This window comes from Sebastes fasciatus, chromosome 6, assembly GCF_043250625.1.
Source record: "Sebastes fasciatus isolate fSebFas1 chromosome 6, fSebFas1.pri, whole genome shotgun sequence".
NCBI classification, from domain to species: Eukaryota; Metazoa; Chordata; class Actinopteri; order Perciformes; family Sebastidae; genus Sebastes; species Sebastes fasciatus.
In genome coordinates, this window is record NC_133800.1 from 8,351,463 (window position 1) to 8,364,398 (window position 12,936).

Here is a 12,936-nt window from a genome sequence, read left to right on the forward strand (position 1 = left end):
CTGTGTTTCAGTCAGGCTGGTGTTTGCAAAATGCTTGTCCCACATTAACTTCTTTCTCTTTTGCCCAAATGTAGATTTGGGATCCAGTGTTTAACTCTGTAACCTATACAATTACTTAGTCATCAATCTGTTGATCTGCAAATGCCCGTGAAAAGCATGCGACAGGTGTATTGTGGATGCAGATGCATTTGATGTCAAAATGCATACAAAAGCTTTTCAAGCATGTTGGACAAAATCACCGGATGAAAGCCATCCAAAACGGACAAACTTTACGATTTACTATACAATGGTTACATGAGTAGAACTAATCTTTTATTGACTGTGAAGTACAACAATAAAACAGATGTTTTAATTAACTTTAGAGAGTCATATAGAAGGCATAAAGAAGGGCTGTGTGGTAAAAATGTCTGCCGCCCCGCTGCACTCTCTGTGCCAAACGCTTGACACTGCTTGCGTAAGTAGGGTTCTTTTAAAAAATTACTGCATTTGCATGACAAAGGCAGATGGCTTCAGGGTACTAAAGAGGGAGGGAGGGGTTGAGGGTCTGAAGGGAGGCAGGAGACAGACTGGGACTCTTGGACAGACGCACTGGGATCGCTGGCTCTCTCCCAGTCAGGAGACCAGAAACTCTATCGGATATGCTGGATATTGAAGCCGAGGTACTGGATGAGGAGTCTGGACCAGATTTGGGTTTGATCATACCACACAATGGAGTTCGTTCCCAGATTACTCAAAGAGACTGTCCGCTGCTTTAGGGGAAAATGGGGAGAGTGCAACAATGAATCAGGACATTAACTCCAGAATTTTTGAAAACTACCTGTTGAAGAGTGACACACTAACAAGGTCTTGTATTCACTTTGTGACTGAAGTACGTCTGGATCCAGCGGAAATATTATTTTCTAGATAAGACCAGTGGTTTACTTCAGCTGGAGACTACACTGGCTTAGAGATGACTGGAGCCCTGCATACTGGACTCATACTCTTCTCATTTGTGGTAATACCCATTCTATACTACATAATATTATATTTGTGCCATGCAAATAGTTTAATTTTTAACTTGAATTAAGTTTTCGTTGTTTTATTTGAAAATGCTACTCAGTATATCAACTTTTGAATATTACAACAACGACGGATTCTATTTTCAAACTTTTGAATTACAGACAAATTCTGCACAGCAACTGTTAAAATAATAAAGTAAATGACTTTTTTCTCCTGTAGGTGGTATGTAAGAGTGAGCCAACACATGCTGGGCCAGACAGAGTGGGGGATTCACATGGTGAGACCGTTAATCACTTTTAGTGGGCATTTAGTGGCCAGCAGTATTAATCCTTATTACTGGCTTCTCTTGTCCATCCACTCGATCCATCGAGAAAAATCATTAAATATGTATTTGATTGATGCCTCATTATTTTTTCATTCATGCTTGTTGTGATTGTTTCTGTGTCTGACTCTCCAGAACAATCCAGACTGGTCCATCTAACTTCTCACTGGGCCTTCCAGCTGGTCAATGACTCACTGGCCTTCTCCGGGGCCGACAGATTCTGCAGAGGCCAGTTCAGCTCCCTTGTCACCCTTGAACAGTCAGAGGACCGGGAGGCAGCCTCGGAGCTACTTCGCCAGACTGGACATCGCTTGCCGATCTGGGTCAGGGATCCCAGCAAAGCAGCCTCCAAGCCTGTGGCCCTCTCCAAACAGTGTGAGTGCAATCAGTGGGACCTGCAATCTTATAAAGCAAGTTACGAAATACAAAATAAAAAACGTACAATTTGATCAATGAACTCTTCTTCTGCTCTTGTTTAGATTCACAATTCTCAGCTCTAAACTTCCCAAAGGAATCCCGTGAGAGCTTTACTCGTGTCAACATGTCCTTTCCCACCCTGTCGTCCGTCAGCGTGTGCGTTCGAGTCCAGTGGAACCCGGAGTGGAACGACGTGTCCACCATCTTTTCCTACGCCGCACCCGTCTTTACCAATGAGTTCCAGCTACGAGGCCAAGTGGACATGCAGGGACGCATCCTTCTGGCGCTCATCATCCACGGGAAGCACCTGCCGTACAAGGCGTCCTTCCCTAACGACGGAGCTTGGCATCACATCTGTGTCACGTGGCGCCAGAGCAGCGGCCAATGGGCTATCTATGTGGACGGGGACAGGAAGGACACAGGCTCAGGCACAGACACTTCTAGGAATATCTATGGAGATGGTATACTCATTCTGGGTCAGGACCAAGATTCGTTCGGAGGGAATTTCACAGAGCCCTTTTTTGGAAATATCACTGACCTGAATGTTTGGAATATGTCCCTGGAAACAAGGCATGTCCATGCCCTCAACGCATGTACACCCATGACCCAGGAAGTGCTTTTCAGTTGGAATCTTGACCACCTAAGCAGCCACCCAGTGGTCAAAGAGGTGCAGGTCCTTCTGTTTTGCCCAGGTAAGATCACATTATGTATATGCTCAGTCAGCATTTCATTGTGGGTGACTAGGACTGATCCTTTCCAAAGGGATCCATCAAATGTTTCTGTTATATCCAATCTCTCTGTGCCTGAATATGGAGGAGATAACTAATGTCTTTGTAGGTGAGGGCAGGACGTCCAGTAAGTGACTGTTCAGACCGAGTAAAACCCTTGTTTGAAAAATGTAAGGGGCTTCATTGGTTGGGGCATGTTTCAGGAATTGTGTTGAAAGTTGAGCCAGGTTAAACTTTTTTGCTGGCCGGCACTGCATCTTTCTTGCCAAAGCATTGCATTGGAACCAAGCGGCAACCTCCGGGGCCGAAAAATGAAGCCAGCGCTGAAGTGCCAAGAATGGCAGTTCCTCAAATGGTCACTTGAGGCTGGCTCCAAAAGCGACTCAATCCCCATAGACATGTTTACAGCCTGGTACAAAAAACAGTTCTGGTTTCTATAGATAATTTCCCCGTTCATGACAACTGAATGGGGGGGGGGGATTTTTTTAAACTCACCGGTTTAAATTATATTAAGACTTAAAGTTATGCATAATTAAGGCGTGGCCGCTTTGAGTTACAGGTCGCTACCACTGTGTTGATACCACGGCATTGTTCAGCGTTCGGTTGGAATAAAACAGTCATTCCCAAAGACTGGGTCGGGACCCACAGTTGGGTCGCAGGAGATTTTATTAGGGTCGCTAAATACAAGTTTATGATACTTAAACGTTTTGTTCGGCAAGATAATCTCCACAACTGAACACCACTTCTATGATTTTTGAAGCGGGGAACCAATCGCCAGAACTAAAAAGCTAACGTTTTGCTATAAACAAACTATACCACGGTTGCATGAACGTGAGTAATCACAATGAAGCTGTAAAGGCCGACGGGTTGATGTTTATTGGTCTCATTTAGCCAGCAAGATTGAGGGAACCGGAAGTCTTAAAATGAACTGAATGAAAATAATAATTAAACTAATTTCCAGGTTTTAGAACTCATTCCTGTAGCACACTTTTGGACTTTGTTGTAGCAATGTCGTTTTCCAGATCTCATCAATTTCTTTTGTGAGTACGTTATCATAACTGATAGACTCTGACTTTTTTACTTTAATTCCAGTCTTTATTGATGCTCATAATGCGTCTTTGCATCATGCTTGTATATGAAAGCAATTCTAATTCCACCAGAATCTCTAACTTGGAGTGTAACTTTGCCAAAACTGTCCATTAAGCAAACTTCTTGTGAGTTTGTGTGAGTTTTTGTCCATTCCTAAGTGGTCAAATACTACAAAATGCTTCATAGCAAATGTTTTCTCAATCTTAAAGACCAAAGAAACCAAAATATGACTGTGCCCCCACTCACCCTGCTTTACTGTAAACTAAAAGTCGATCTCCTCATCACACATCAGTCATTCATCATACTGTATCTTCCACTTCGGTATATTTTTGACATTTCTGACCTCTGACGACACTACATGTTAATATCACAGTGTGTGTATAGTAGGATGAATTCCTCCCTTAAGAGGCCTGTTAAACCAGACAGTGTGAGACCGAACAGTCTGAGATCAGGACACCTCTAGAAACACATTAAGCTGACTGACTGACTGACAGAAGGAAGGGCAGTGAGGCAGGGAGAGAGTTATGGATGGAGGGGATTCCCACAGCTCCAGCAGTGCGGGGGCAGCTTGGGGGGAAGAACAGAGCTCCATGCAGTGGTGAACAATAACTCCCCCACTGTCTAAGTTCCTTTTCCTCTTACAAGATCCATGCAATCAGTTTTTTTTCTTTACAATAACAATTCATGCTTGAAGAGTTTTTAGTTCTTAGTTATCTTATATTTATCTCATTCAGACATTTACTCATACTCAAGCTGTCTCTCGTCTGTTTGTGTGTCACTGTGTGTGTGTGTGTGTGTGTGTGTGTGTGTGTGTGTGTGTGTGTGTGTGTGTGTGTGTGTGTGTGTGTGTGTGTGTGTGTGTGTGAATGTGAATGTGTGATCATATGAAATGTGTGAGCAGCAGTGCACCAGCAGATGGAGCTTCAGGGCTGCAGGACGCTGCAGGGCTGGTCAGATCAGCTCCCACTGTTCGGCCTGACGGACTGCTCTGATCCACTGTCGTTCATCTGCAGGAGCAGCAGAGGTGAGCCTCATACTGTACACTGTCCACAACAACAGCTCAGGGTTTGTCTTCTAATCGTTATTGTTAATGACAGAATATGAGGGGTAATGGTGGCGTATAGCCTGCATGAAGTGATGGGATTGATTAGACAAAAAACTGAGATTTCAAACATTCACTTTAATGTTGAATCTACCAATGCAGCGAGAACATTAGAGTTGATTCATATCAGAAACCAGGTCATTTCACAAAATTCTACCAAGGGCTGTAGCCAGGAGAACAATGTTTTTCAGTTTGAAAAAAAAAAAAAACATTTAATCTTTATTCATATGTTATTTCTTCTGAAAAGATACTAGAATTGAACATCAGTCAAAGATAAGACACAAATAAGTGAAGACACAAATATAATCAGAAAGTTAGTGCACATAGCCTACAGAGGTTTACATGGCATTTCTATTTTTTACCAGCCAGTTTCTGTCATAATCATATATACTGTACATATACACCTGTGATGCTCAATATTAGCTACAGCCCTGTTTATACCCCCTTTTCCTCCCCCTCACCCTATACCAACTATAGGGTCCCCGCAGACCCCAGAGGTATAGGCTACTTTTCCGTCAAAGGTACCCCTATACAGTTTTAATAGATAAACTACAATAGATAAATGAAATGTTTGCCATGGGTGCTACTTTAAAGTATCACATACTATCAGGTGGGGTAGGGGCACTCTGTCAGTCATTTTGAAGGAGACAGACACAGATGCAGCAGACACAGATCTCCTCGTGTCTTTGTCTATTTTCGTTTTACACAATATGCAACTGAACTGTAACTTTCCTAAAATAATAATAATCTTTTTTTTTTTTTTTTTTTTCATCAGATGACGTTAATACATAACTAATAATGTTTAGAGGACAAATAAGTTGACATTTTGCTATGACGGTTGTTTCTTACAATAGTTTAGTCTGTATGTTAAATATGTTAGTAAGATAAATAAATAAATAACATTGACTTACAGTAATAGAGGATTCAGTGACATGGTTGCTTATTTATAATACTGCTGTAACACAATAGACCCTTTTACAGTTTGCAAACAATGATGACGAACAAGTGTTCGTGATCATTGAACACTTGATGACGAACATGGCTTCTGTTTGCCAACAGAAGCACGGTGGAATGCAATGGCTTGTCAAGCTATGCAGGGAGCATTAACCACCAAAGATCGCAAATGGAACCTAAACAAATTGACTTTTCAGATCTGTGTGCTATCACTGAGTGGGTAGAATACATTACGTAGTGGTCTAATATTTAGTGGCCAGATATAGACATGTATTTGGTGGAGAAACCTAGTGTGTAACATTACGCCAGCAAGAAATTACGAGCATACAAATGCTCGCATATATATGCAAATTCATTTAAATGGGCGCTGGATTTTTGATTGTGTCCTCAGTCCAGTGTCAACACATCTAATTAGCTTGCAACCATAGACCCCGGCAGTGTTTTGGTTTAACAAGTGACCGCGTGGCACGGTCACACATGCGCGAATGCAAGCGAGAGCCTTGTCTGAAAATTCACCAAAGTTGAAGTCGAACTCAAATCCGAAGATGCGCATTTATTTCTAAGGAGCTAGTTAAGTACCAGTTCTGAAGAGTTGACACACATGATTAAAATATAAACTCTTTCTCAGTATCAGTTTTCTGCAGTAGGGCAACCAGAACCATGTCATCAGCATATTTAAATAAACTAAAATGAACATGATCCATCTTGACCTTGTTTGTGGTAACATAGAAAAGCAGCGGTGATAAGATTGTCCCCTGTGGTGCTCCTGCACAAGTCTCTGCAGAAGAATATGTATTTGCAGAGGTAAAATCAATGAAAAGTACTCCGGCATAGTGAGTGGAGACTTGTAGATGCTTTGTTAGGTTGTTAACCAAGGTTACAGTCGCATCATCTGTGCCCCTCGGACTTTTATATGAAAGCTGTATAGGTGGTCTAAGCAGCTATAGGAGATGTCATGTTTCTGCTTAGAACTCTCTCCATACATTTACAAAGGATGGAGGCAAGTGCTATAGACCTGAAATCGTTTAGTTCTGAAGCTCCAGGTTTTTTTGGAAATGGACACAATTTTTAAAATTTTCCACAATGTTTGAAATATTGCACGCATATTTTTTTATGTCGGCTGTAATAAGGGTCTACAGGCTATGCATATGAAAACCTCTTCATGCAGTGACATAAAGTAAACTGGCAATCTGAAAAGGGAGATGTTTACATTCAGTACATGATGTGAAGCATTTAATGTGTCATTTCAGTATAGTGTTGACCTGTTACTGACGGTAACCACTCGAGTGACTGATAAGATTAAGAGTATACAACATTTACCTGCTGTAACTAATACTTGAGGGATATCCCCCCTGTTGACAGGGAGGTCAGAGAGTTCAGTGTTTTATCCTGGACGCTTCAGCAGGCTCAGAGTTGAACTCTTCCAGCTGAAGGATGAGTTCTTTGAGCAGCAGAGCATGCTGCCATTACTTCATCTGCACTGATGTCAACATTGTTTTTGGCACAGAGCGTTACCTGAAGATGAAGCAGATGAGAGACTCTCAGAGCTCCCAGCCCACGGCGTTTATGAACCATCTGATGAAGCTTTCCAACAAAACCCAGGTAGACAACCCCATACATCTTCATGTAGCATAACTTCCCTTTCTTTTCCCCACTCCTTTAAAGATTTGACTACGTTCCTTCCAAACCTTTTGCTGTCAAATGACTTCTTAGCCTGTTAACCATGCCTAACATAGAGTTGTCTTCAATTAAGCCAGAGAGTATTTTACTGTAAGGTGTATTTAGGGTGGAAAATTACATTTTCATTCTTTATTGATTGATTGATTTTCCTTTGTTTAGTTCTACACCATTCTACATTAATAAATAATTCAATTGTAAGTCTGACATGTATTTTCATGGGTGTTTGATACAGGTTTCTATGATGCCGATACCAATATTTTGGTTAGGCCAAATAATTCAGTTTATTATGCACCCAAGCAGAAAAAAAAACGTTAAAACTTTAGATCACGACATTTTAAAATAATCATATCCATCAGTTCAAGTTAACGGCTCCCCAACATACTGACAAATTATTCAAAATAACAATAATACAAACTTAATCAAATAAGCTAAATTATATCCATCGTATCAGATATAGGTGGAGCACTCCCTAATGTTCGTAATGAAACTGAAATAAAAATAGACGTCCCATAGCTCTGTTGAACCCAGTGTCTCTGTCTCCACCCCCACCCCCCAGGCAGTGCTGGGGCAGCAGCCGTCAGGGCTGAGCAGCCTGGCCCAGGCGTCTGCCCTGCTGGACATCTCTGTCCAGGCCCTGGAGGACACAGAGCAGGAGGGACTGCAGCCAACGGACATGGTGTCCCTCATCCAGCTGCTCTCTCTGGCCGCCGACACCCCCACACAGCCACTCACCGATGCCACCAACCACAGCCAGGACACCATCCAGGAGCTCAGCCAGCACTTCATCAGTGTGGCCGACAGTATCATTAGTGAAGACAACGCCCTCAAGTGGCAGGCCATCAAAGAGGTAGCACATACACAGCAACACTGCCTAGTCTCACACACGCACCTGATGTAGGCTTATAGCTACATGTTGCAAAATGACTTCATTACTTTACTACGATGGATTCGTCACTGAGTTTCACTCCACTCAACCATAAAATATGCAGGTTATGCAATGAACTGGCAACAACTTGTTTTGAAGTTAATGCAATGGAATGGGGGAGAGAGAATGCAACATCTAGTGGCCGAATGTTATCGATGATACTTACAGTTTTTCTCAGTTGCTTTGGTACATTTCTCAGATTAAAATTGAAATTCTCAAAACTACTTGTTCAACATCCACATCTTCTTGTCACATGTGTGCACATCATAAGCAATTTGCAAATATGATACCTGTCCAGTCTCTTGCAATCAATCTCCCACATATAATAGGTTGATGTGTAACTCTGTACTGTTGAAATTGGTATACGCCAAGCAGGAAAAGTGTGGCCTTGTGACTTTTATATCATTGTCATCAAAGCCTGAAAATATTAAGAGTACACTGTTATATTGACAACATGACTAAGCATCTTGACTACAGTGTTTGAAACCAATGACACAAGGATAGCACTGACATGTTTGTTGACCTCAATATTTATTTTTGAGAGGGAAACTCAGGACTTTGAGCTTTGAGCTTTAAGTTAGGGGCTTTTGCAGGTAATCCAGCAATGTGGTGCTGTTTGTACTAATTGTTTTACGAGAAATGCACGTACTAGCCGTGTTTCCATTCAGATTTTTTTTTTTAAAGTATTGCTTTAGAAAAGCTTTATTGAAATGGCAAAATTGAGTGGAAAATACAAAAAAAGTTTTTACGTTCGCTTGCCTTTGTCAAAAAAGAGTTGATGCGCTAAATGGATCATGGAAACGCCTTAGCCAAACAAATTCTGTACTAGCCAACATTTAACTCAGCTGTTTGTGCTGTCAGCATCTTCTCGGTTATTCCCATAACGTGCGAATGCTCGTCTTCGTCTTCAGACAGCATGAAACATGGCCAATACTAGCTGACATGAAAGAACAATTAAAACTTGCCCATATGAAACAAATTCCTGAAGACCTTTCTCCATTTTTTTCTCATAGATGGTTGGATGTGCCAAGGTGACTTGTTTTGTTTCCAGTTCGCTACTTCTTCTTCTTCTACTCTGTTTACTGGCGGATTACAGCCATGCGTAGCCTATAGCGCCAACTTCTGACCAAACTACGCTGTAGCCGAGTTTATTTGCTCCAAACAGGTTGATGGAAACTCACCTAATGGACATTTCTTTTTTGTAACATTTCAAAAGTTCGCTTAAAATTCGCTTGACAATTGAATGGAAACACAGCTACTGTTTTGAAAATGTTATGCATGAATAGAAAAATGTACCAAACCGACTGAGAAAAACATACAAGTAGAAGGTTTTTGAATTTTACTCAATTGTATGTGCAGAGATAATGACGGGGTGAAGACCAGGATGTTGTTGCATGTCTGAGTTTCTGCCCATGTGTGCATATGGCTGTATGGTGCTCAAAGTCTGCACTTTAACCTTGTAGTCAGTCTTTCATTTCAAATCCAAAGTATATAACATTCTTAAATTATTAAAACACAAAATGTAGAACTCTGGACTGGACTGAAAATGAACATATAGTATTACATTATCATTATCATACATTATGAGACATTTTATTACATTATTTGGCAAGTTATTTTGTTATTGGGTTTTATTACATTTTTGATCAGGTTGAGTGAAGATCTTATTCAATTTTCAGGCATTATTAGATTTACAGGAAATAGGGTCTTTAGCTTTTATATATATATATACTAAGGAATATATTTTGAAATCGCAGAGAGAGAGAGGTTTGGGGGTTTATTGAGGATGCTGAATCCATTTCTGACATTTTCAAAATTCTAAATAATTTTGGGTATACTGTTCCAGGACTCATGTGTTCTACCTGTTAATCATTTTTACTTGTATTATACTCCCTTCTCTCTTTGTTTCAGGATATTATTTAGCCATAGTAATATTATTCTAATTTGGTATTTGGCCTTTATTACCTCCCATACCCAATTGTCACCTCAGAATGTAATGTAATGGTCTGTGAATTAAAATGTCCATGTTCTGCATTGTTTGGATAATTGTACTCATAAATATCCTACAATTCATAACCAAGTTGAAGTTATTTCAATTATTAGATAGATTAGAATAGATAGATTAGGATAGATAGATAGATAGATAGATAGATAGATAGATAGATAGATAGATAGATAGATAGATAGATAGATAGATAGATAGATAGATAGATAGATAGATGCTATCTCTGCTCTAAAGCACTAGAGGGCAGTGTGCTTCTATAGATTACACCATTATAACAGCTCATCATCAGCACCTGTGAAGTTACCACAAGAATGGCAGAAACAGAGCTGACAAATGCTACAGCATCCTCCATACGTCTTGATTGACACAAAAAGCTGTATCATACAATTTTCATATTGTGAATTTCTGATATCAGAACATAATTCAGAAAGGAAACCGTGCTCTCACCCAGTTCACAGTTGGTACATCGCGTTCTCTCAACCGAGTCTTTTTTTTGTCACTTCTGCCTCGGCACTATTGATGTGTGCAACTTGATGAGGTTGCCTTATGACAAGTGTTGTGTTTCTCTCAGCGCTTGGCTCCCTTCCCCCTAGGCCTCTCAGCGCTCCAAGGCCACCTCAGCCCAGACTCAATGGATGAACAGCACTCTGAAAAACTGTGGCTGTACTCATCCACAAATCTCCCTCGCTCTGCTCCCAGCTCTGTCTCTAAGGCTCAGCTCTTAGATGGGCATATTGAATTCAGAAGGAGGGGTTACAAAACAGACAATGGCAACATCCACGATTGTACCCATCATTATAGGCCAATCTATTGAACTGTGTGTGCCCTCTTCAGCCAAACTGTGCATAGACTCTGGCAAACAGTTATCGCTGAAAGCATTTTCCTCATTGTGCGGCATTTGAATGGTCATTTTGAAATGTAGGCCTTCCTCTTTGGCTTTGACGGCCGTGCTCATCGGGGCAGAGAGGATGAGCGTTGCTGCTGCCTTTGCTCTGTGTGTGTTTTAGGTGGTGAACGGCCCCATGGATGTGGTCAAGAGTATTGACCGGATGGTGACCAGCTTGAGCCCTCGCTTGATGGCAGAGACTGATCACCTGATCATTCACAGACCCAACATCAGTGAGTCACGCACACACACTGACATGTGAAAACGTGAAACAAATTATAGCAAAGGAATTTTGATAAAAGGGATGACACATTTGTGCCAGGTCTGAGTCCATCAAGAAGGTCCTTTAGAAAACTGGCTGCACTGAAGATGCCAGATGAACAGTTGACCTTTAAGAAGAAGATAATGGTCCATTACCCAACAGTAACAGAATAATCACACAGTAACAGAGTGGGAAACAACAGATGTTTCATGGATAATATGATCAGCTCCCATTCATATTCTCTCTCTCTCTCTCTCTCTCTATATATATATATATATATATATATATATATATATATATATACTAGGGCTGCCAATCGATTAAAATATTTAATCGTGATTGCATGATTGGCCATAGTTAATTGTGATTAATTGCAAATTAATAATTTGTATCCGTTGAAAATGTACCTTAAAGGGAGATGTGTCAAGTATTAATACTCTTATCAACATGGGAGTGGGCAAATATGGTGGGGTGGGGGGTATGTGAGCCATGCTCACTTTTGCCTTGTTCTTAATGCTTGTCATCGGTGCCATCGAATCAGATTCCTCACAAAATCAGACAAAATCATGCAGGTTCACCAGAAACTCTTTCAGCTCAGACTCCAGCGGGGCCTCCGGCAGCGGCCAGCCCGACGCAGACAGACCCAGATCCGGCTGCCTCCTTCGACCTGTAGTCGGAGCTCCGGTGGGAGGTGGAGAGCTGTAAAGATTTGTCAATGGAACTTCCAAAACCTAAATTTTTCTTTTAAGGTGTCCAATTTCCCATACCTCCTTACCGGTCATTGTTACTAAAGGACATAGTAAGAAAAACATCAAGTAGATTCCTGAGATGAATTAAAGTGACTGACTTCTTAAAACCCAGCAGAAATATGCTAAAGTTGCCATGGTAACACTGTTCCAGCTCAGATTAATCAAATGTGATTGAAATTCAAACCATCACTGTATAATGTGTTTTTTAAAAATGTATGGTAATAAGCACGGAACATTTTGTTAAATATAACATGAGAAAACATGTTGTAAAGTAAATATGATCTGACCCAAAACTTTTATTTTTTTTGGCAAATTTTTTAGGATCTACAATTCATAATTTCTTACACCATCAAAATGTATTTATACTAGACTAATGAAACATCATTTATCTAAGGAAATTTCTTAATGGCGTAACTAAAGACAGTATACTCTTTCTTAAGGCTCTTTTATGAAGAGAAATTGAACTTTGCTCTTTGTTGTCCTGTCTTATTCAGAAGTGGAGGTGCAGCAGCAGAGGCTGCAGGAAGGATCCAGAGGATCGAGCTTCTGTGGGCCTGAGACGGAGAAATACACCGACCTCGACTGTATTTCAGTCCCCCAACAGAAGATACAGGATCTCCATAACAACGGTAGGTAAAATGCCACAGGAACCAATCATCTTCCTCCGCACTGAAAGCAATCACTTATTCACACTTATCAAATCAATGAGTGTTTGCAAAGAAAGAAGATGCATTTTATTAACCCAAGTCTCGCAAATGAACGACAAACTTGTGAATGTGTAGCATGCATTCACTTACGCTCCCAAGGTCTTGCAGTGA

At 40.8% G+C, this 12,936-nt stretch overlaps 1 protein-coding gene across 2 annotated transcripts in view; it reads left to right on the forward strand.

Moving 5' to 3' along the window:
• Positions 1-559: 559 nt before the first annotated feature.
• The window catches only part of adgrd2 (adhesion G protein-coupled receptor D2), a 39,361-nt gene continuing 26,984 nt past the window's right edge, over positions 560-12,936 (forward strand). For both annotated transcript variants that reach the window (XM_074637471.1, XM_074637470.1), the window contains exons 1-9: positions 560-994; positions 1,219-1,276; positions 1,457-1,696; positions 1,801-2,430; positions 4,457-4,579; positions 7,119-7,213; positions 7,848-8,138; positions 11,229-11,340; positions 12,613-12,747. In XM_074637471.1, coding sequence (XP_074493572.1) covers positions 950-994; positions 1,219-1,276; positions 1,457-1,696; positions 1,801-2,430; positions 4,457-4,579; positions 7,119-7,213; positions 7,848-8,138; positions 11,229-11,340; positions 12,613-12,747 — 1,729 coding nt within the window. In that variant the 5' untranslated portion in view covers positions 560-949. The remainder of the gene's footprint in view (positions 995-1,218; positions 1,277-1,456; positions 1,697-1,800; positions 2,431-4,456; positions 4,580-7,118; positions 7,214-7,847; positions 8,139-11,228; positions 11,341-12,612; positions 12,748-12,936) is intronic.